This window comes from Eschrichtius robustus, chromosome 14 (genome assembly GCF_028021215.1).
Source record: "Eschrichtius robustus isolate mEscRob2 chromosome 14, mEscRob2.pri, whole genome shotgun sequence".
Taxonomy (NCBI): domain Eukaryota; kingdom Metazoa; phylum Chordata; class Mammalia; order Artiodactyla; family Eschrichtiidae; genus Eschrichtius; species Eschrichtius robustus.
This window is the reverse complement of record NC_090837.1, coordinates 40,572,031-40,595,966: the sequence shown is the minus strand read 5'-3', so window position 1 is coordinate 40,595,966 and position 23,936 is coordinate 40,572,031. Positions and strand designations below refer to the sequence as shown.

The window sequence follows — 23,936 nt, the reverse complement described above, 5'->3', positions numbered from 1 at the left end:
TCTTTCTCAATGTATCATATCAAGGGCTTATGATGTCAATATGTCTCATCACTGGTGAGGTTAGCCTTGATCGCTTGGTTAAGAAGGTGTCTGCTGGGTTTCTCCACTACAGTAATAGTGAAGTTACTGTTTCTCCCTTTGGAGTTGATAAATATCTTAGAGGAGGTATGTTGAGACTATGTTACTACCTTGTTTCTCCTCAAACTGTCGCCCACTGATTTTAGCATCCATCCGTGGATCTTGTCTTCAACACTTATTTCCTGTGGTGTTTGCCTGCTGGTGACTTTGTATTTGCCTCGTTCCTTCTCCACTTACTAACTGGGCTTGCTCTGTACAGAGTTACCCCTTCTCCTCTACTTATTTATTTATTCAGTTATGTTTACATCATGGACTTTTAAAAAAAATTCTGTGGTCTCTGTTCAGTATCATCATTTATCTTATTGCTCAGATTTTCCCAGTTTTGACCACTGGGAGCATCTTCTGGTGGCTCCTATGTTTATTTAAGCATGCCCCCCCACCCCACCCCCCACCCCCTCCAATTCTCAAGCTTGTTCTTATTTTCTGGAATCACAAGATGTTCTCTTATTTTCCCTGCTCCAGCCCTAGAAGCATCCTCTTCTGCAAGGAGTCCTGGTTCCTTTCATTGGAGAATGGTGCTTAGAAACCAAGATCTAGCCACTAGATGCGCTCATTGCTCCTGCAATATAGTGTTTACTGTGTTTTTAAAGAAGCTAAAACTTTTAAATGTAAATGAGGGCTACAAGGTGAAATTATCCTTTATTAATTTGTTTTTTTAATACTGTCGTAAATTTTCCCCTGAGACTGACGAGCGGCGAGACCCAGAGCAAGAGAACTTAAGGGGAGGCAGGCACCAATTAGGGAGGAAGCAAACAGGATGAGGAAGTGAGCTTTCAACGGGGAAGCTCGTGTGGGAATGTCAGAAGAACAGCCTCACTGTGCCGAGGTCCACGAACACAACTTGCATGCTTTTATTTTCCAGAAAACGGTATTTTGTCTCCGAGTACACCCCCATTGATGGCAATATTGCTTTCTCTGTAAATGCCAGTGACAAAGGTAGGCACGTTGGTACTTAACTAAAAGGGTTGGGACCATGTTGGCACGAGAGTGTTCATTTCCTTAACAAACGTTGATATGCCTGTTCCAGGAGAGGCCCTGGGCTTGTGCCGAGGACACGGCTGTGATGGAGACAGGGTCCTTGCCTTTGTGGCACTAACAACCTGGTCAGGGTGGCAGATCAGAGCCACGCAGTTAATAATAGCAGTAGAATGATCCTGGCCTGGGATGAGAGCTGTGGAGGCACCAGCGTGGCGGGCTGAGAGCCGGGGTAGCAGGAAAGGTTGGAGGGAACTGCTCTGGACAGAGTGCTGAGAGCACTTTGCTTTTCCGAGGCTTGTGTGTGAGCACCGTTCCTCTAGGGGTGGGGATAGGTGTGGGCAGGTGAGCAGGGCTGCTTCCAGAGCAGACAAGTAGCTGGGGAGGGGGGTGGTGGGGATCGTCCTGTGCACGTCCCGGTGTGTCCTGTGTGGGCGCGAGTCCCACTATGGGCAGTGGTAGCTGATGCGCTCCCCGTTCCGACTTTCAGGAATGGCTTGGCTCTTAACCTCCACCCTCTCTTCCTCTCCCGCTCTCCCAGGGGGGCCGTCCTGCTGTGACTCTCTGGGTGCCACCTTCGAGGCCCGTCTACAGCGGCTCTTCTCACAGTGGGGCTCGTTCTGCGTCCGACACCCCGGCTGCATCGTGTTCTTCTCCGTGGCCTTCATCGCCGCCTGTTCTTCGGGCCTGGTGTTTGTGCAGGTCACGACAGACCCGGTGGACCTGTGGTCTGCGCCCGGCAGCCAGGCGCGCCAGGAGAAGGAGTACTTCGACACACACTTCGGACCTTTCTTCCGCACCGAGCAGCTGATCATCCAAGCCCCCCTCACACAGCCACACACGTACAGTCCCGTCCCCTCTGGAGCCGATGTGCCCTTTGGGCCTCCACTTGCCCTAGACATTTTGCACCAGGTAATGTGCTCTTTGCAGAAATCAATTCCGGGGGACATGGCACTTTGTCAGTTTTTGACCAGTTTACTTGATGTGGGTTTGGGGCTGAGTGTGGTGGTTTATCTCGTAAACCTTAATGATAAAAGTAAAGGCGCTTTTCACTTACTTTTCAGAAAAGTGATAGCTGTTGAATTTAATGACAAATTTACTGTAGACCGCTTTGGTATTTATTTCATACAGTAGGTCTTGCTTGAAACTGAGATGAGCGCCTCTCTTTTGAAACAGAACATATTTATAATTCACCTTAGGAACTTATGGATTTTTTTTCCCGTGATAATTAAAAAGTAATACACCGGGACCCAAAGGGATAAAAAGCCTCTTATGCTGTCCTGGGGACCTAGGAAGGAGCTGCTGGATCACTGCTGGTCCCACCTGCAGGAGTGAACTTAGTGTTGCCTGAATGTGGGCTCCCTGCCTGCATTTGGTGGGAGGTGCATTTGGAATGAGATCCATCCCGTGCTCTTACAAAGGCTTTTAAACCTGCCCGTTCTCCCTTATCACGCTTATCTGTAAATAAACTGCATCCACTTATTTTTTAATGAACAGTTGCACAGTTGCATGGTTTTTCCTTTAAACATTGCTCTTGCCCTACAGAAAGTCTTGATAGCTTGAAAAAAACGTCAAAATATTCTCAAGACTTTAGTAGGATCTTTTTTCCACCCAATGACTGTCTGTTGCTTTTTCCCAGCTTGTTGCAAAAGGTGCAAACGTTGTCATTTACCTCCTGGAATATATTGTCTATTAGAAAGTACGAGAATATACATAAATAACCATGGTATGGAGCAAGGTGGTATTTGTTGGTGAGGGCAGGGAGTGTCAGGAAGATCAGGCAGATGACCCCAGGCTCCCCTCTGTGGCCTCGTGGGTCCCTGTGGAGAAGGGTGGGAGGGCAGATGTTCGTGTGTCCTGCGCTGGGATCTGACCTGTCGTGGTGCCCCCCTCCTCTCTCTGGGTGCCTCTAGGTGGGGTCTCCATCCCAGTTTGCTGTTCCTCAGCAAAAATATGTTTTGTTTGTTTGTTTGTTTTAATTGTTTTTTTTTTTTGACGTGGACCGTTTTTAAAGTCTTTATTGAATTTGTTACAGTATTGCTTCTGTTTTGTTTTGGTTCTTTGGCTGTGAGGCATGTGGGATCTTAGCTCCCCAACCAGGGATTGAACCCTCACCCCCTGCATTGGAAAGTGAAGTCTTACCCACTGGACCACCAGGGAAGTCACCAAAAATACGTTTTAAAAAAAAAAAAAAAAAAAAATTTTTTTTTTTTTTTTCTTTTTTTTTTTTTACCATCGTGTGTCTCAGCCTTCCCTGTCTTAGGAAGGATTTTCCCCAAATACTCTTTACCTTCTGACCCCTCCAGGTGATAATGGTTAGTCAACCTCTGAGGGAAAACTGATACATTTCTGGGTTTGTTTATTTTAAAAATCATCCTTCAGGTTCTTGACTTACAAACAGCCATCGAGAACATTACTGCATCTTACAACAACGAGACTGTGACACTCCAGGACATCTGCTTGGCCCCCCTCTCACCATATAACAAGCACTGCACCATCATGAGCGTGTTAAATTACTTCCAGAACAGCCATTCCGTGCTGGACCACAAAGTAGGAGACTACTTCTTTGTGTACGCGGATTACCACACACACTTCCTGTACTGCGTTAGGTACGTGGCGGGGACAGTCCTTCCTTCATTCCTCCAACATTGGAGCCCCTGCTGTGACCGCATGCCGTTGTAGGTACTGGAGCCCCAGCAGGGATAAACGGCGGGATCCTCCCGGCGAAGCCTTCGTTCTAATGAAGGGAGGCAGAGGGTGAACAGTAGCCGCTGGCCCTGACGCCGGGTTGAGATGGTGCCAGGTCGAGGCGATGCCGTGGGGAAAGGAAGCTGGGTGAGGGCGGGGAGTGCAGGGGGTGTGCCGCTCTCGGTGCAGCGGAGACCTGCTCAGCAGAAGGGAAGACGGAGGCCTGGGAGAGTTGGGGTGGGGGGGGGTGGGGGGAGTGTTCCGCGTAGACGGGCAGCAGGTTCAAAGGCCCTGGGGCGGGGCGTTCGTGGTGTGTCATTGAGGAACGGCAGGTACCGCTCAGCCCCTGACTCCCGCCTGGATTGATAACACATAGTTGCATCTACCACACCGCCCCAGGCATTCCTGAGCTGGTTAAATAGTGCAAAAATAGAAGCCTGGAGTGCTTTTTCTTGTCTTTCAAATATCAATTTATTTCATGATACTGAGTTTTTAAAACGTGCAGCATACCCTCGAGGAGTGGGGGCTGGATTAGAGTGCAGTTAGATCGGAGGGCACTGAAGCTGCTTCCCCTCGGACGCTCGACTGGCTGGGCAGGGTGCGTGTATGGTTTGAATTAGACACGGAGAAGCCGTGCTTGGTGACCTGTGAGGTGATCTTTAGGCCTGTCCCGCGGCAGGAGGAGCGGCTTGCGGCTTGCGTCTGCCGTCCCTGGATGCCATGTACCTTGGCCTGATCTGGCCCAGAGACAGTTGTTCAGCCAATCGGCCCACCACTGTGGCTGTTTCTTCATTATGGAAGCAGAGAAATTATTCCTTGTCACCTTGGAACGTGCTGCTCAATTTACCACATCTTGACAGCCAACTGCTCTGGCTTCTGGCCTGGTTTGGTGACCTTAGGTTCCATCTGTTTTTGTTACTGGAATATGACTGACTCTAGGTGGTTGGGCTGTGTTTACTCTCTTCAGGATGTCACATCTATAAACACAAGCCCGTGAAACAATAAGTGTAGCCCATGTACCCAAAGCCGTGTTCTCCGAAGGACAGGTGGTACAGGGCAGCCACGGGCAATTGGAAAAAAAGGTTCGGTATTATTTAACTTTAATATTTAAAGAAAAATGTTATTTTCTCTCTGTTTTGCCCGAGGGGAGCGTGGTTCACACAGGTGTGGAAACACCACCGTGAGCAGCTCCTCTCCTGCGCGGCAGGGGTGTGTGTTGTCTGTGGGTCCGCTTGTGCGTCCCCAGCTCTCAGCTCCCTCCTCGCCCTCCACCTTTCCCTGGGCTATTCCCCCTGGGGGCACGCAGGCCCTGCAGGAGCCCGGCTGGCCCAGAAGCAAGCACAGACCTCCTGCTTCCCCCGCATCACATGATGGCATCAACGCCTACCGCTTACGGGATGCCTGGACTCTTCCTCACGTAACTCTTGTGGGTTTTAACCTCAGCATGAGCCCTCAAGCCCGCAGTGTGGCGGCAGAGCCCCACATGTGTGGGTTGACAGGACTCAGCTTCTGTGCAGCCCTGCAGCCCTGCTGTTTGCCCCCAGCAGTGACCTGACCTCCAGGACCTGAGCCCGTCCCTTGTCCCTCGGCGCTGAAGGGCGGTGGTTCACATTATATACGAGGACCTTCACGTGTGCCCAGAGTCCGCCTGACTTCTGTGCTAAAATGCTGGTTCCCTGTCACCGGTTGTCTGTCTGTCTGTCCTGCGCTGCTGGCGTCCCCGGCCTGGTCTCCCTGCTTCTTTCTTTCCTACTTCCAGACCTCCTTCCGCTTTGCCACCCGAGTTATCTTTGTCAAACAGCTCATGACCTCCCTTTTCCCCAAATCTGATTGTTCCCCAGTGCCTACAGGATAAAAATCCAAACTGCTTAGCATGGCGCCTACCCCTTTTTTCCACTGCTTCCCTCTTCCTTTCTAGCCCCAAAAGCAACTACTGAACTGTTATTATTCATCCAAGGAACCAACCTCAGGCCCACATTCTTAATCCGCCTCATGACTGCTGTGTAAACGTTTAGGTCTCAGTGATGTCTTAAGGTTGTTCTAATTGGGTGTTGTTTTCTGATTTCTTGGCAGGGCTCCCGCCTCCCTGAATGACACCAGTTTGCTCCACGATCCTTGCCTGGGGACCTTTGGTGGACCAGTGTTCCCGTGGCTTGTGTTAGGAGGCTATGATGGTGAGAGAAGCTTTTACTTTTCCTGCTAGATAAAGTAGTCTTGGTCCTGTCATTAACAGTCAAGTGGTAATTACGAAGATTTCATCAAGCAAGCACTCTTGTTATTTACCCAGTATATTGGGTCCCAAATATAATATCTCCTTTGGCTTTGGGTTTTATTGTGCATCTGAAGGAAGTGGTGTTAGCCATTTTTAGGTTACTCTTGGGAAAGCTGTCGACAGCTAAGGACGTTTTCCCAGAGTAATGCCATTGTGTACATCCACGTAATACATTGCTCAGTTTCAGGGAGTTCATGGAACCCTTGAAACTCGTTGAGAGAGCCCCTGCGGAGTCTGTAGCCCTCTGGTTAAGAACATCTGTAATGGGGGAGAGATAATATGTGAGATGGGGGAAAAGAAACAAAGTGGATAGATTTTTTTCCTTCTAAACCAGTTGGCTAAGAATTCAAACACTTTTATAGTGGGAGAGGCAGTTGGTTTGCTCTTTGCTGGTTCCTGCAGCACCTTGGAGCAGATTATATTAGGTATGATGGGGTAATGAATCATGTGACAGCTTTGGCATCTGAAGCCTAATTACAGGCAGCCTAACAGGTTTTTCTCCGGCCTAATGAAGAAGCCAGATGTTCTTCTCCTCATCTAGTGGGAAGGGAGAAGTTGTGAGCTGTATTTAAATTTTACTCTGCCTTATGTAACACAATGTGGTTTCCAATCAGTGGGGAAAAGATGGTGTCACCAGCTGGGTCGCCACAGCCATCGAAATTAAATTTGTTCTCTACCTTATTCCTTCCACCAGAGTAAATTCCGATGGAACAAAGATTACAATATAAGAAGTGAAACTACTAAAGTACTAGAAGAGAATGCAGGATGAATTTTTTAAAATAATTTTTAAATGGAGAAGGCATTTCTAAGCAGGACACACAATGCAGAAGCCACAGAAGGAAACACTGATGAATTTGACTGCATGAGAATTTAAAATTCCTGTGTAGAGAACAAACATAAAGTTTAAAAAACAAACAAACAGCAAACTGGAGAAAAAAAGAAGTTAGTATACATAACAGACAGCATTTCCTTAATATGGGGAGAACTCTTGGGGAAAAGAGAAGAGGTCAGCCACCCAAAAGAAAAGTGGGCAGAGCCATATGAGTGTTAACAAAAGAAGAAATACAAGTGGCTTTCAGTTATATGGGGAAAATGCTGAACCTCACTCCAGATTAGTGAAATGCCTCTCACTTCAATCTTTTACATATGAGATTAGCAAAGATCTAAGTGTTTGATAAAATCTTTTGTGGATGAATGTGGGGAAACCACATTGTTGGTGGAAGTATTAATGGTTACTAGAACATAAGCTCCAGGAAGACCGAGATTTTTATCTCCTTTGCTCACTGATGTATCCATAGTCTCTAAGATAATGTCTGGCACAAAGTAGGTCTCAGTAAATATTTTGTTGAAGAAAGAAATGAAAAACAGGATGGCCTCTTTGGAGGGCAGTTGGGGGGAATCTATCAAAATTAGAAATGCACGTATTTTTCGATTCTGTGATTGTACTTATAAGAATTGATTCTACGAATTACATTTTACGTCTCGGAAATATCAGGTTATTCTTTGTAGTAATTCTGTATATAATACCAAAAAAATTTGCAAATATAGCCATCAACTGGAGATTGGTTAAATTATACTAGGAAATATCATACAGCAGAAAAAAGAATAAGGACGCTCTCTGTGTACTAAAACAGAGCATTCTCAGGATATGACTTTAAAAGCAGCATTTGCAGAAGAGTGTGTCACTGCTTGTGTAAACAAGGAGGGAAGGGGAGACTGTGCTTATGCACGTGGACCGTGGCTGGAAGGAGTCACAGCGCCATGGTGTGGGGAGGAGAGCTGAGACACAGGCGGGGACTGAGGGAGGAGAGAGGCTTTTCCCTGAACACCTTTCCGCTCTGTTTGAAATTGTCACCATGCACGTGCCGTGTAGTAATGATGATACGAATGACAGCTGTGCCTACTTCCACACGAGGGTCCTTTTTCTTCACTAGCTGAACTACACAGGCACCAGATCTCCTGTTGTGTTCCTCGAGCTCAGGTGTCTATAGGCTTCAGCCCCATGAGAAACCAGGCACCTAACTGGCTTGTGCTCTTCCCCTCGTATTGATCTAGTTTTCTGCACGCTTGTAATCTTCTTTTTGATGTCACCTTTTTCCTTTCTAGATCAAAACTACAATAACGCCACAGCCCTGGTGATTACCTTTCCTGTCAATAATTACTGTAACGATACAGAGAAGCTCCAGAGGGCCCAGGCCTGGGAAAAAGAGTGAGTTGCTCACGGGATCTAAACAAGCTGTTCTTTCTGTGGGAAGGTGGACCGTAGCAGAAAGCATTTACACTTAGTTCAACTAAATTAACCAACAGTAGATCTAAGTTATGCCATTTTTTTCACTTGGTACTGGTGGTGCTATGAAAAAAAAAATCTATAAATAAATTTACCTATAAACATTCTTTTAATACATATCCCTGCAACAAGAATGCAAAAGTATCCATGCAGAAATGTTCCTTGCATTATATTCTAACAGCAAAACCTGGGAGCAAGCTGAGTGTATATTAGTAGGGAGAAGTACAGTAGAATATTATTTCATCATTAAAGATGGTGAGATAAATAAATGGTTCAAGGTAGTAAATAAAAACTGCAGTCAGCGTGTTTGGACAAATATATGCTATGCATGCCATCCATGCCTAGAAAAGATATCAAACAAATGACCTGGGAACCGGTTAGCTGTGGTGTAACCTCTAGAGAATGGGAAGAGGGGACCGAGGAGGACGGATTCTGAACAGCTTTGTTGGGATATAATTCATATACCATACAGTTCACCCATTTAAAGTGTACAGTTCAGTAGCTTTTAGTATATTCACAGATGTGTGCAAACATCACCATGGTCAATTTTAGAACATTTTCTTTGCCACAGAAAGAAATCCCATCTCCTTTAGTGGTCACCCTCCTAACACCCAGCCCTACACAGCCACCAGTCTACTCTCTGTCTCTAGATTTTCCTATTCCAGACTTTTATATGAATGGAATCATGTACGTGGACTTTTGGGTCTGGCTTCTTTCAGTTAGAATAATGTTTTCAAGGTTCATCCAAGTTGTAGCATGTGTCAGTACTTCATTCCTTTTTATGGCTGAAGAATATCCCATCCTATGGGTATACCACATTTTGTTTATCCATTCATCAGTTGATGAACATTTGAGCTGTTTCTACCTTTTGGCTATTAGGAATAATACTACAAACATTCGTATACAAGTTTTTGTGTGAACATGTTTTCATTTCTCTTGGTTGGTATATATCCAGGAGTAGAATTGCTGGGTCATACGGTAACTCTGAGGAACTGGCAGACTTTTTTCCACAGCGACTGCACCGATGGGACTTCCCTGGTGGTCCAGTGGTTAAGGCTTTGCTTCCACAGGTTGGGGAACTAAGATCCCACATGCTGTGTGGCGCAGCCAAAAAAAAAAAAGTGACTGCACCATTTTACATTCCCACCAGCAGTGTATGGAGGTTTCAGATTCTCCACACCTCGCCAACACTTGTTATTATTTGACTTTTTGATTCCAGCTATCCTAGTGGGTATGAAGTGGTATCTCATTGCAGTTTTTTTGTTTTGTTTTGTTTTGTTTTTTCGGCCACACTGCACAGCTTGCGGGATCTTAGTTCCCCAACCAGGGCTTGAACCGGGCCACGGCAGTGAAAGCACCAAATCCTAAGCACTGGACCACCAGGGAATTCCCTCATTGCAGTTTTGATTTGCATTTCCGTGATGACTAATGAATTTGAGCATCTTTTCGTGCACCGATCTGTATAACTTTTTTGGAAAAATGTTTATTCATATCCTTTGCCCATTTTTTGACTGGGTTATTTGTATTTTTATTATCGAACTATAAGAATTGCTATATATTCTACAAGTCCCTTATCAGATGTATGATTTCCAAATATTTTCTCCCATTCTCCAGTCTGTGTTTTTGCCTTTCTTGATGGTATCCTCTGAAACACTGAAGTTTTTAATTTTGGTAAAGTCCAATTTATCTATCTTCTCTTTTGTTATTCATACTTCTGGTGTCATAGCCAAGAAACCATTGCCTAACCCAAGGACCTGGAAATTTACCCCTTTGTGTTCTTCTGAGAGTTTTATAGTTTTAGCTCTTACATTTGAAAGGTCTTTTATCCACTGAGTTAATCTTTATACATGGTGTGAGGTAAGGGTCCAACTGCATTTATTTGTATATGGCTATCCAGTTGCCCCAGACCATTTGTTGAAAAGATATTCTTTCCCCCATTAATAGTCTTGCCACCTTTATTGAAAATTAGGTGAAGACAGATACATGGCATATTTCTGGACTCTTAGTTCTGATCCTTTGATCTGTATGCCTGTCCTTGCCTTGTGCTGGTAACCACACTGTCTTGATTACTCTTGGTTTGTAGTAAGTTTGAAATTGGGAAGTGTGGATCTTCCTACTTTGTTCTTCTTGAAAAAGAAGATTTGGGCTATTCTGGGCCCCTCGCAATTCCATGTGAATTTTAGAACAGCTTGTCTTTCTACAAAGAAGGCAGCTGGGATTCCGATAGGGATTGCATTGAATCTGTAGATCAACTTTTAAAATTTTTGTTCCATGAGCATATGTCTGTAGTATAATATACTTCATTTAGAAATCTTTTTTAGTAAAAAAAGAAGTGAGACCATGAAGCAGTTTTTAAACTTGTTCTAAACCTGTTTTAAATACTGGAAAACTCAGCATGTCTGGAACTTCGTAATCTGGAAGTGTCCTACCTTCTGCTTACCAGTGTAGAAGGTCCTAATGAGGTATAAGGGTTAAGTGTGGCTTTTGTGTCGTAGAAGTTACGAAGAAGTTCCTTACTTAGTTGTCACTAAGTTTTACCTAAAAATACAAAATTTTGCTTACCCTTTTAGGTTTATTAATTTTGTGAAAAACTACAAGAATCCAAATCTGACCATTTCTTTTAAGGCTGAACGAAGTATTGAAGATGAACTAGATCGTGAAAGTAACAGTGATATCTTCACTGTTCTAATCAGCTATGGCATCATGTTTTTATATATTTCCATAGCCTTGGGGCATATCAAAAGCTGTAGCAGGTTTCTGGTAAGTGGGGTGTGTAGGTGTGTGTGTGCATGTGTGTGTGTGTGTGTTAGAGGGAAATGGCAGTACACAGCGTGATGGCATGTTTTTGCCTCCGCTTAATCCTAATTCATTATATTCAAAACTGCCTTAAGTTGTCCTGTGTTTTACTTGTTTGTCACATTTTCTGCTTCCTGCATCTGTTTTCTTCAGTTCCAATTTCTTATCTTCAACTTAAAGTTTATTTCACATAATCCAGTTTTTTTTCTAACTTGCCATCACCTAAGAATGTAGGCTGATAAAATATGTTGCTAGGGGGCGTCCCTGGTGGCGCAGTGGTTGAGAATCTGCCTGCCAATGCAGGGGACACGGGTTCGAGCCCTGGTCTGGGAGGATCCCACATGCTGCAGAGCAAATGGGCCCGTGAGCCACAATTACTGAGCCTGCGCGTCTGGAGCCTGTGCTCCGCGGCGGGAGAGGCCGCGATAGTGAGAGGCCCGCGCACCGCGATGAGGAGTGGCCCCCGCTTGCCGCAACTGGAGGGGGCCCTCGCGCAGAAACGAAGACCCAACACAGCCATAAATAAATAAAAAAATTAAAAAAAAAAATACCTAGCATATATGTAAAAAAATAAATAAATAAATGCATTGTATGTTGGCAGGAGACATTTGAAAAAAAATATATATATATGTTGCTAGGGAAGACCTAGACACCTTTTCATATCTTCTCTCAAACCGGGAACTGTACTTTTAAATCTAGATGGGCAATATCCAGGTAAAGAGGTGAAAATGAAGACCTTTTAGGAACAGGACAAAAAGCACCCTAAATGAGGATTTATGTCTCTGTGGCGTCTCCAGGTGGATTCGAAAATCTCCCTGGGCATCGCGGGCATCCTGATCGTGCTGAGCTCAGTGGCGTGCTCCTTGGGCATCTTCAGCTACATTGGGATCCCCTTCACCCTCATTGTGATAGAAGTCATCCCGTTCCTGGTGCTGGCTGTGGGAGTGGACAACATCTTCATTCTGGTCCAGACCTACCAGGTGCGTTTCAGAGCCTCACAGAGTCTGACCGAGTACCAGGCTCCACATACGGCTGTTCAGCTCCATGCGGAGTATTTGAGTGTGACACGTGGAGACTTCGTTTCCGTTCCTCTGTGTTGCTTATTGGTGCCTGTAACTTGTTCTGGACATTTTGAGACCAAGAAGATTGAGACCAACATTCTCTTTGGTTGGTGGCATAGATATAAAGTGAGAATTTGGTTTTAAAATATGTGCAACATGTGTGCAAAAAAGGGCTATTTTCCACACTTGTGGAAAATATTTTGGGCACAACAGCTATTAAAATGATTCTCGGGCTTCCCTGGTGGCGCAGTGGTTAAGAATCTGCCTGCCAATGCAGGGGACATGGGTTCAAGCCCTGGTCTGGGAAGATCCCACATGCCACGGAGCAACTAAGCCCGTGAGGCACAACTACTGAGCCTGTGTGTCTAGAGCCTGTGCTCCGCAACAAGAGAAGCCAGGACAATGAGAAGCCCACGCACCGCGATGAAGAGTAGCCCCCGCTCGCCGCAACTAGAGAAAGCCCACGCACAGAAACGAAAACCCAACGCAGCCATAAATAAATAAATAAATTTAGAAAATGATTCTCAATATAGTGTAGAAGAATGAGGGATTTGTCAGAGGTGCCAGTAAAAGGCAAAAGGTCGACACAGGACCCACTGATGTAAAAAATGACGTCAATCCGTTGGTTCTCCCAGGGTCCCTTGTCCTGTAGCGCTTACCTGGGCAGAGACCCAGTGGCATGCAGGAGTGTTATTTAAAAGTCCAGCCACCTGCAGCCTGCATTGCATGTATTTTCCTGATAATCTGATTCAATCCTTCCTTTAGATTCTCACCTGTTACCTGGCTCCGGGCTTCAGAAATATCCCGAATGAATCAACATGAGAAGTTTGGGGTCCTCACCACTTTATTGTATAAAGTTTACAAACAACAAGTAGATGCTACTAATCATTATTTTTTACCATCAGCTTAACACAAGGCACCAAAGAAGCAAAGAGGTGGCATTGTAATTGAGAAACTTTAATGTTTAACTTTTTTTTTTATTTTTAAGAGAGATGAACGTCTCCAAGGGGAGACGCTGGACCAGCAGGTGGGCCGGGTGCTGGGAGAAGTGGCTCCAAGTATTTTCCTGTCGTCCTTTTCAGAGACGGTGGCATTTTTCTTAGGTAATTACTCTTTGAATCTGCCAACCTTGAGGTTTGCTGAGCCTGGGTGTATCAGTATATGACCCTTTGCGTTCTTTTTTAAGTTTTATTCTGTGATTGGAAAGTATCAGAGTGGACCACGAGAAAAATTGGTGGCGGTATCTCGGGTGTCATTAGCAAGTGTCTTTTTTTTTAACTACATTATTTATTTATTTTTAATTTTTAATTTCTTAAAATTTTGGCCACACCACGCGGCATGCAGGATCCTAGTTCCCCCCACCAGGGATCGGCCCCCCGCCCCGACCTGTGCCCCCCGCAGTGGAAACACGGCGTCCTAACCACTGGACCACCAGGGAATTTCCAGCAAGTGCCTTCCTTCTCACATTGTTTCAGGACGGTGTTGATGTTGGGGTTCAGATACCTAGGACTCCTGCCCCTCCCCCTTTAGGGCACCCATGGCGAGTGCTGGGGTTTGAAAATAGCGCTCTTGAAGGAGGGCGACAGAGTCCTTCCCGACACAGCACTCTCGGCAGCAACTCCAAAATCACAGGCGTTAGCTCGCAAGGTGTTTGCCACTGTTCCGAAAGGCAGTCTCCCCGCCTCTGCACACACAGTTCACTGGGAAGCAGCCTCGTCAATGAGCAGAAGTTCTTTAATCTTCCCTCGATACAAGGAGCCAGAATAAGCTGGCACAAAACCCAGCACTTCTGTATTCTTTCATGTGGAGAAATCGGTGGTCTTAACTAGCAGGGCACTCCCCACCCCCATGTCTGGCATGTAGTAAGAGAAAACTGATCACATCCTCTGCAGAGGACGCTGATTAGACTCGCCCAGTAAGTCCAGGGAAGACACACGATCTGTGGGTCCCAATGGAAATGCCTGCAGGGGCCACCAGGTCATCTTACAAGGGGCCATGGGGGGGACATCGTAGGTGTGGTCTTTGGACACAGACACGTCATTAGCATATATCATCCCCCGTTTCCACGAAGCAGTGCACTGTGGAACAAACTTGTGGCCCTTGTGGTTTCTTTTGATGGATACAGATGCAAAACAGTTACTTCCCCTTTTTCTGTTATTAAAAAAAACCAGTGCAAGTGTGTTGGTGATAGCAGCTGACCCTGGGCCTTAAGGTTGGGGTGACTTTGGGGGGACAGGAGGAGCAGCGGGGACCGTGGCACCAGATTCTGGGGTCCCACCTGCAAGAGGCAGTTACGTGTTGCCGGCCCAGTGCTGCCAGGTCCAATTTTTTTCTCAAGCGACGCCGTGAATCTAAATTTTTTTTCCCTCAAGCGACACTGTGAATCTCATTGTTAAATATTGGCTACTTATTTTTTAAAAACTGTTTTTGAATTCTAAAGTGGGTTTCCATATATCTGGCCCATGGGCAGCCAGATTTCAGCTTCTGAGTCTTAGCCTGGAGGACGCTTGGAGCATCCTCATTTGTAACTAAACCGAGAGACTGATTGGATGATATAATAGCAGATGGGAAATACCATCCCTCCTGTGGACTGAAGCGTAGCAGGTACTGTAAGAAATGGCCTGTGTTAATGGATCTCAAATGTGAAAGTGCATGCATTTGCTTGGAGAGCTTGTTAAATTACAGAGTTGGGATCATAGAATTCTGAACAGTAGAATTGGGGTTGAATTCCCATTGTCTTGATAAAGTAGGATGGGGCCCGGTCCCTGGAACGTGCATTTTAACCTCCCCAGGTGGTTCTGGTGTGACACCCGCAGACTGCGCAGAGTGCCTTTGGGTGGGAGGACTGGGGGGATTCTTGTGGGATTGGCCTGCTCTGGTGCCGCGTGTTCACACGTGCACGTGCCTGTGAGGCCTGCTGAGCCCTCAGCTGGGAAGGACGTGGCTGCTCCCTTCTCCCCGCAGGAGGCCTGTCCGTGATGCCAGCTGTGCACACCTTCTCTCTCTTTGCGGGGATGGCGGTCCTCATCGACTTCCTCCTTCAGATTACCTGTTTTGTGAGTCTCTTGGGATTAGACATTAAGCGGCAAGAGGTAAGTTGTCATCAGGCGTGCAGCCTGTTTCATTTGAGTCTAGAATCTAGATGAGGTGGCTGGAGGGTGACCTCTGTTCCTCTTCCTCCCCTCAGAAGAACCGGCTGGACGTCCTCTGCTGTGTCGGGGACGCGGCAGACAGAGCAGGCATCCAGGCCTCGGAGAGCTGCTTATTTCACTTCTTCAGAAACGCCTATGCTCCACTTCTGCTTAAGGACTGGATGCGGCCCATTGTGGTAGGAGCCTGTCTGTGGTTTTTCTCCCCCAAAGTTGTCACATGCCTTCTAAGAAATCAGAGTGCTTGGGAAGGATTCTGACAGCTGTTAAGTGTGTGTGTGTGTATATATATGTGTGTATATATATATATATATATATATATATATATATATATATATATATATATACACACACAGACACACACACACACACACACAAGAATGCAAAAGCAAATATGTACAAATATATAAAATATTTTTAGCAGGCAATATAAGCAAGACTTTCTGTTTTAAGTTGGTTGGTTTGTTTTTAAATAATTACAGATTCATAGAAAGTCACAGAGGTAGCGCAGAGAAGGACCCAGCTGCCCTTTGCCAGTTTCCTCCCAAGGTCTTACATAATTGTAGTTCAATAACAAAACCAAGAGTTCGACATTGGCACAGTGTATGTGTCCAGTTCTGTGTCAGTTTATCACATGTGCAGATTCGTGTAAGCACCAAGATATAGATCTGTTCCATCACCCTCGTCCTGCACCTTCAATGTCACCCACCTCCCTCCCCCGCACTGTCCCTCATCCCCAGCAACCATGCAAGAGCGTTTTGTAGTACAGTTTACACACTGGATATAGCCAACAGCTATAACTTATCACATCTCCACTAAAAGAATGTAAATTCATTCCAGTAAAAGTAATAGTAACACCTAACATTTATTGAACACTTAATATCTGGTATTGTGCTCAGAACCGGGTACTACGCTAAATTCTGCATTATCCCTAGAATTTTCTCATTTAATCCACAAATTATCTGATGTTACAAGTCTTATTTTTCCTGTTTTATTGAGGAGGAAATAGAAGCTAAGAGAGGTTAAGTGACTTCACCAGGGTCACTCAGCTTGTAAGTGGCAGAGCCAGGATTTGAACCCAGGTGGCTTGACTCTTGAGACCGTGACCTCGGCTACTGCCCCAGACTCCTTGTTTTCTTAGCGTGTCATTTAAACTTGCTTTTCGTTTAGAAAAGTCCTGTTTTGTGTGTTTAAGATTTGATTTAGGGAGTTCCCTGGTGGTCCAGTGGGTTGGACTCAGTGCAGGGGGCCTAGGTTCAATCCCTGGTCGGGGAGCTAAATCCTGCATGCATGCCGCAACTAAGAAGTCCGCATGTCACAGCTAAGACCCAGGGCAGCCATAAATAAATATAAGATTTATGTTCTTAATCATGATAACTCTAACCCTGTAACTCCTCATTCCAGGTAGCGGTATTTGTGGGTGTTCTGTCATTCAGTATCGCAGTCCTGAACAAAGTAGAAATCGGCTTGGATCAGTCTCTGTCAATGCCAGATGTAAGACGCTTTCTTTTTTTATCCTAACTCATTTAGCCCATGGTGAATACATTTTTCAAAATACTCACGCGGGTGTTTCAGCCGATGTCCGCTTCTAAACGCGGATGCTGGTAGGCTCTCCCGCATTGCAGGAACCTCGCCAGAGCTCTGCCCGTGAGGCCCGGGCCTTCTGAGCTCACAGGCCTTGGGCATGGCTGCAGAATGCGAGCAGCTGGTCTTGACCTCGTGAGGTGTCCTCCTGATGGTGGGACCAACTGGAAAAGCCCCTGGGCCCAGGGTGGGGAGGGGGCGCTGGCTGTGGAGGGAGTCAGGAACCTGGGCTCGAGGCGTCTCGGCCGGGAGCCCCCCCTCTCGCTTGCACAGGACGTTCACACTGTGTCCTGTTGTCCGCTCTCTCTCTCAGGACTCCTACGTGACGGATTATTTCCAGTCCCTCAATCGCTACCTGCACGCGGGCCCGCCCGTGTACTTTGTCGTGGAGGGAGGGCACGACTACGCTTCTCTGAAAGGGCAGAACATGGTGTGTGGGGGCCTGGGCTGCAACAACGACTCGCTGGTGCAGCAGATCTTCACCGCCGCCCAGCTGGACAACTAGTCAGTACCCCAGCCGCGGACGGGCTCCTGGCCCGGGACCTCGGCCTGAGACCTCTCTCTAAAGATAGCTTTTCCTGGAAAATCTATCTTGCAAAATGTGGGTTGAATCTAGCTTTACCTGAGCAAAACCTTTTAAAGGGCAAATTTACCACCTCATATTCTGAAGCTTTTCCCATTAAGCACTGATGTGGTTTGTCTTCTGACTGGGTGGCATTAAAAGGTCTAGAAAAGGAAGTTTTGGATTTCAAGAAAAGGACCGAAACTGAAGACTTCCTCCTTGTGGGGGCATCAGTAACCCTTTCTCTCCTTTCTCTAGTACCCGGATAGGCTTTGCTCCCTCGTCCTGGATTGACGATTATTTTGACTGGGTCAAGCCACAGTCGTCTTGCTGTAGAGTCTACAACAGCACGGATCGGTTCTGCAACGCGTCGGGTACTTGATCCTTTTCCAGATCTTTCCCTTTTTTCTGAAGAACTTTAACATTATAATTTAAAAATCATTTGCATTTCACCTCCACGTCCACCTGTTTGTCTGCCATTGCTGCATCTCATTCCCCTTGTCATCATCTCCTTCCTCCGTTGTTCACTCTGGAGATACCTTGTTGTCCCCTTTCCAGCCCCCCCACGGGGCTGCAGGCTGAACAAGGCCCAGGTCAGGGAACTTTGGTTTTCAGGTTTGTCATCTTTTCCCGACAATGCTGATGGTCTCTCTTGATTGGTATCTGGCCATAGCTTCTCATGGGAGTGCTTTTCTTTGTTTATCACTACTGCCGTATGGTTTTGTAAAAGTGTTGAGTCTGTCCTAGGATTTTCTTGATAAAAACATGGACGTCCTGGGCTCTGGTAATAACATACTGAGGTTGTCCTTAAAGCAGGAAGCCTGCCTCGGGGAAGAAAATTTGTACAGCCTGTGTTAGATACAGATGGGACCTCAAGTTTATTAGACTGTGAAAACCATGTGTTTGAAGCTTTTGGATAAACAGAAGGATTCAGGAAAAGAATTCCTGTCACTTCTTTATCATTATTTTTAAATGTTTTAATCTGGAGACCCATCCTTCTCACCGTGGCTCCCCCAACCTGTTTGCACAGTGGTTGACCCTGCCTGCGTCCACTGCCGGCCTCTGACTCCAGAGGGCAAGCAGAGGCCTCAGGGCGCAGACTTCATGAGGTTCCTGCCCATGTTCCTCTCCGATAACCCGAACCCCAAGTGTGGCAAAGGGTAAGTGACACTGAACCATTCAGCTGTGTGCCCGCTTCCCCTTTAACTTGCACTGGGAAGCTGGGGAGGGCTGGGGTGGGAATGGTGGGCGGGAAGGTCCTCTTCTCTGCCACTCCCCACCCTGTCCCTCAGAGAAACCAAAACGCCTTTAAAGAAAACTCCTACTCATCTTTAAAAAAAAAATGGTTCTGGAGAACTTAGGGGCAGGATAGGAATAAAGACGCAGACGTAGAGAATGGACTTGAGGACCCGGGGAGGGGGAAGGGTAGGCTGGGACGAAGTGAGAGAGTGGCATGGACATATATACACTACCAAATGGAAAATAGATAGCTAGTGGGAAGCAGCCGCATAGCACAGGGAGATCAGCTTGGTGCTTTATGTCCCACTAGAGGGGTGGGATAGGGAGGGTGGGAGGGAGACGCAAGAGGGAGGGGATATGGGGATATATGTAAACGTATAGCTGATTCACTTTGTTATACAGCAGAAACTAACTTTATAATTGTAAAGCAATTATACTCCAGTAAAGATGTTAAAGAAAAAACACAAACAAAACTCCTTCTCATTTTGACCCGATTCCCTCCTGGCCTGAGCATTCTGTTTCACGCTCCCCTCCTGGCGGCATGAAGGACACAGTCCTGTGCAGACCACCGGCAGGGCAGATTGTGGGGAGGGATGCGGGCGATTCAGGATGTGAAAGGATCTGTCCAGTTGTGTCTGGGGCATATGGGGCACTGCAGCTCTGCTCTGGTGACGTCACCCAGGATGAAGGTTTAGATTCTTTTTTTTTTTTTTTTTTTTTTTTTTTTTGGCTGCATTGGGTCTTTGTTGCTGGGTGCGGGCTTTCTCTAGTTGCGGCAAGGGGGGTGCTACTCTTTGTTGTGGTGCTTGGGCCTCTCATTGCAGTGGTTTCTCTTGTTGCGGTGCATGGGCTTTAGGCACGCAGGCTTCAGTAGTTGTGGCTCACGGGCTTAGTTACTCCACGGCATGTGGGATCTTCCCGGACCAGGGCTCGAACCCGTGTCCCCCGCATTGGCAGGCAGATTCTTAACCACTGCACCACCAGGGAAGTCCCCGAAGGTTCAGATTCTTTTAGCCCCACTGTGCTTCCTGCCAGCCTGTCTGTACGTGAGGTTATGGGCTGTCTCACTCCCCCATCTAGCCAGGCAGCCAGCTACCGTGGAAACAGGATCTCCGGCCCAGAAATAGCAAAGATGACTGAAGTCTGGAGTTGGGGGGATTTGGATGTTTTGGTAGGAAGGTGAGTGTCCAGGTGTACATTAGGTAAACGCTGGACATCCCTGTTCTTCATAAGAATACATAATGTGACCAGAGTCCCGTCAGTCATACATCTCACGTCTGTGTTTTAAGACCTAGACTAGGTACCATGGGAGGACTGTCCCTAAAAATAAAGAAGAAATGAACCCTGTAGCTTGGTCTCCTGGCAGACTGAATGCTCGGCTGCATAAAAGAAGTCAGAATGAATTCTGAATTCAACTCGTAGGAGGGCAACAGACAGGGAGCCTCCTGTGTGCCAGGATCGTGCCAGGCACCTCACCGACACTGTTTCGCTGACTCACCACACAGCCCCATGCGTAGGTGGTGGTACACCCTGTGCAGATGACACTGCAGCCCAAATTCAGTAATTCTGCCCAGGGTTCCAGGGCTGAGGCCGACCTCATGGCGGCCTGACCCCAGGGCCCTTGTCCGTTCCCGCCTCCTGTTACACAGCATTGCTGAGCAAACTCTGATCCCTGAGCCCAGGGTCAGGTGACAGCACTCAGCCCTGATGCTCAGATTCTGCAGGTACGGCACGAGGTGTGGCCTTTGATAACCACTGTCTTCTTCCAGGGGACACGCCGCTTACAGCGCAGCAGTTAACATCCTCGGCAACGGCACGGGCGTCGGAGCCACGTACTTCATGACCTACCACACGGTACTCAAGACCTCCGCTGACTTCATCGACGCCATGGAAAAGGCCCGCCTCATCGCCAGCAGAATCACCAGAACCATGGGCCTGGAGGGAAGTGATCACCGTGTGTTCCCATACAGGTAACGTGTGGATTTTGTAAATGAGGGTGTCCTGGGGAAGCGCCCACACCCTGGGGTTCCCTTGCTGGGGGGCCGACAACTCGGCTTTCCTTCTGAACCCGGCTCCGTCCTGAGCACAGGTGAAGCCTGTCTCAGGAAACGGCACCTGGGCCAGAATCTGCAGCACCTACTGAGGTCTCAGGGCTGGAGCTCACGCCCTGCAAAGCAGGCGGGGGGCAGGGGGCGCGGCGCCCGGGGAGCATCTTCACAGAGAGGGCCCGGCAACTGATCGCTGGGGACAGTGCCTTTATGGAGGTTTCTCTGTTTTCATTTATTGTTTTTCTTTTTTTTTTCCTCATAAAGAAAATATTTTATGAAATACTGAATTTGGAAAATATAGAAAAGTAAGAGAAACAAGTGGTTTTCCCCCCAACCCCTGCAATCTCATTGAAGGGAGTCTGGACCTGTTCCTGGCAGGAGGACAGCCTGTTTTCCTGTGGACGGAGTTCTTGGAGTGGGTGTCCCGACTCCTTAGAGGAGCTGGTTAACTTTGCCGAAAAAAACATTTTCTTCTCAGGCCCTGCATGAGACCCCGTTTGGCTGGGGGTAGCCCTCAGGACAGACCAGGGCTTGTTTTCCCGAAATAACCACAGAATATTCTTTGTAGATAAATGCCTATAAAGCAGAATGGATTGGGCACATGAACAAAAACCTTATATATAAAATACACATCTCGGAGGCCCTTCTTTGGGTGTCAGTGGTCAGAGGTCCAGCTTAACTGCTGGAGGTGAGTCTTGCACAAACAGGGAGGTTTTATGTGAGGATGTCTCTCAAGGTAGTTTCCGTTTTGCAGTTGTGGCAGGATGAGGAGTAAAGATTCCAGAAGCAAAAACAAGCTGTAACAGAACCTTCTCCCCCTCTCCAGTGTGTTCTACGTCTTCTACGAACAGTACCTGACCATGATTGACGACACTATCTTTAACCTCGGCGTGTCCCTGGGCGCCATCTTTTTGGTGACGGTGGTTCTCCTGGGCTGGGAGCTGTGGTCGGCGGTGATCATGTGCATCACCATCGCTATGATCTTGGTCAACATGTTCGGTGTCATGTGGCTCTGGGGCATCAGTTTGAATGCGGTTTCTTTGGTCAACTTGGTTATGGTGAGTCCTGGTCCACTCAGTCTGTCCCTCACTCCTTATGTCACTGCTGTGAATTGTTTCTTGGGGTGAGAGGTCAAGGCCAGCTCCTGCTCTTGGCGCACATGGTCAGGTGGGGTCAGGGGCAGGTGGAGTTGGACGTGGGTGGTACGTATAGCAACGGAAATGTGAGCTCACGGCCTGGCTTAGGCATTCTGCCTTTAGATTATTATTCTGAAGGGTGTTTTGCCTAAGTATGTAGCCTGATGACAGCACGACGTTCAGTTTTCAGTTAGAAAAACTGCCCCTTCTCAGTGGAATTTTCTGACCAAGACCTTTTGCCTTCCATGTGGTTGCCGGGTGCTTTTTAAAAGTCTTGAATACGTGCACATTTGAGAAAGTATTCACAGAAAACAGACACAGTGCATCTGCTCTTCAGATACGAACGGAACGTGGCTTCAGGGGGAGCGGTAGTGAGGCCCAGCTAAAGAAAGGACAGCGTGCTGGCTGGCTGGGGGTTGGGGGGACCTTGAGAGGTTTCAGCTGCTTCCCCCTAACAGAGGCAAATCTGCTGGAGGAAACTGTGCCTGGAGGGTTCCACAAGCTTCCTGGGACAGTTTAAGTTGGTGTGATGGGAGCTTTGTCTTGTAAGTTAGAGGGGGTGCTCCAGGCTCCTTTACCTCCCGGGTGCCCTGATAACCACAGATCCTGGGAAAGGGGTGGTTGCTTTTACTGTTTCTAACTGGAGAAGGGCAGGTGTAAAGGAAGCACTTTATTTATTTCAGAGCTGTGGCATCTCCGTGGAGTTCTGCAGCCATATCACGAGAGCGTTCACGGTGAGCACGAAGGGAAGCCGCGTGGAACGGGCAGAAGAGGCGCTCTCCCACATGGGCAGCTCTGTAAGTACAGCCCGAGCAGATGACTCAGGCAGATACCTCACCGTGAAGTACCCAGCTTGGTGACTGAGTGTTTCTCAGGAGAAGGAACTTTAAGATTCAGTAGGGAAAGCCCAATTTGTATCTTTTACTTAGCAGCAGCTCCTAAGGATTACAAGTTTTCAGGCAATTCATGAAATAGCTGTATCTTGCATAGAGCTCCACCCTGAAATTCTTTAGAACTGTTACTGCTGGAGACTCCTTTGCAGACGACAGTATGGCTGAAGCAGGAAAACAGAGAAGTTTGATTTGAGAGCCGTTTAAAACCCAGGCCAGCCATGTGTGTTGAAAAGCAGGGGAGCTGCCATGCTTGGAGCCCAGTGTGCAGTTTGTGGTTCACATTTGGAGAATCTTCTCAGGCTAAACCAGGATACAGGGCTGCACTATCAACCAGTTACTTTACCACTGCACAACACTGTTACAGAGTTAACAACAGAAAGTGTGTGATAAATAGCATTGTCTAAAAAAATAGTACATACCTTAATTGAACAATAATGCTGTTGGAAAAATGGCACTCATAGACTTGCAGGGCTACCATGGGGTCTATGCAGGATACACAGCTTTTACCCTTATTACACCTTTTTTTTCCCCTTCAGATTCATATGTAGCAAATAAAACAATTTAGGCAGAGCCTAATGCTACTTATCAGTAAATCTGAAAGCTAGGGTTCGGTCCCCCATTACTTTGGACCTCGGCTTTTAAGAAATCCCTCAATTCAACTGAAGTGTTCAATTATGGTAGGTTGATAAAAGTTGTTTCTTAACCCCATCTCTCTCCTCTTAGGTATTCAGTGGAATCACACTAACAAAATTTGGAGGCATTATGGTTTTGGCCTTTGCCAAATCTCAAATTTTCCAGATATTTTACTTCAGGATGTATTTAGCTATGGTCTTACTGGGAGCCACTCATGGATTAATATTCCTCCCTGTCTTGCTCAGTTACATAGGTAAGAGTTTTTATTTTTAACCTAGTGGGATGGAGGAAGCATGATACTAAAGGAAAAGGATATCTTGAAACATTCTTTTGAAGTATTTGAATGTACTTATACTGATGGTCATTTGATAAATAACACTGAGTAAAAAAACTTCTAAGAGAAGAACTCCAATCCTGGGGTTTCATGTTCGTCCATACTACCTTCATTAGAAAACTGGAGGCCTCGCGTCGTCAG

The 23,936-nt window shown here is 46.8% G+C and overlaps 1 protein-coding gene across 1 annotated transcript in view; it reads left to right on the top strand.

Annotated features, from left to right (window-relative positions):
- Positions 1 to 23,936, top strand: part of NPC1 (NPC intracellular cholesterol transporter 1) — a 48,623-nt gene that overhangs the window by 23,500 nt on the left and 1,187 nt on the right. Inside the window, exons 7-24 of the mRNA XM_068563687.1 lie at positions 1,001 to 1,074; positions 1,655 to 2,025; positions 3,496 to 3,722; positions 5,875 to 5,975; positions 8,180 to 8,282; positions 10,931 to 11,120; positions 11,954 to 12,136; positions 13,206 to 13,320; positions 15,182 to 15,309; positions 15,405 to 15,545; positions 16,771 to 16,860; positions 17,264 to 17,454; positions 17,771 to 17,886; positions 18,543 to 18,672; positions 20,521 to 20,721; positions 21,626 to 21,857; positions 22,619 to 22,732; positions 23,552 to 23,714. Coding sequence (XP_068419788.1) covers positions 1,001 to 1,074; positions 1,655 to 2,025; positions 3,496 to 3,722; positions 5,875 to 5,975; positions 8,180 to 8,282; positions 10,931 to 11,120; positions 11,954 to 12,136; positions 13,206 to 13,320; positions 15,182 to 15,309; positions 15,405 to 15,545; positions 16,771 to 16,860; positions 17,264 to 17,454; positions 17,771 to 17,886; positions 18,543 to 18,672; positions 20,521 to 20,721; positions 21,626 to 21,857; positions 22,619 to 22,732; positions 23,552 to 23,714 — 2,870 coding nt within the window. The remainder of the gene's footprint in view (positions 1 to 1,000; positions 1,075 to 1,654; positions 2,026 to 3,495; positions 3,723 to 5,874; positions 5,976 to 8,179; positions 8,283 to 10,930; positions 11,121 to 11,953; positions 12,137 to 13,205; positions 13,321 to 15,181; positions 15,310 to 15,404; positions 15,546 to 16,770; positions 16,861 to 17,263; positions 17,455 to 17,770; positions 17,887 to 18,542; positions 18,673 to 20,520; positions 20,722 to 21,625; positions 21,858 to 22,618; positions 22,733 to 23,551; positions 23,715 to 23,936) is intronic.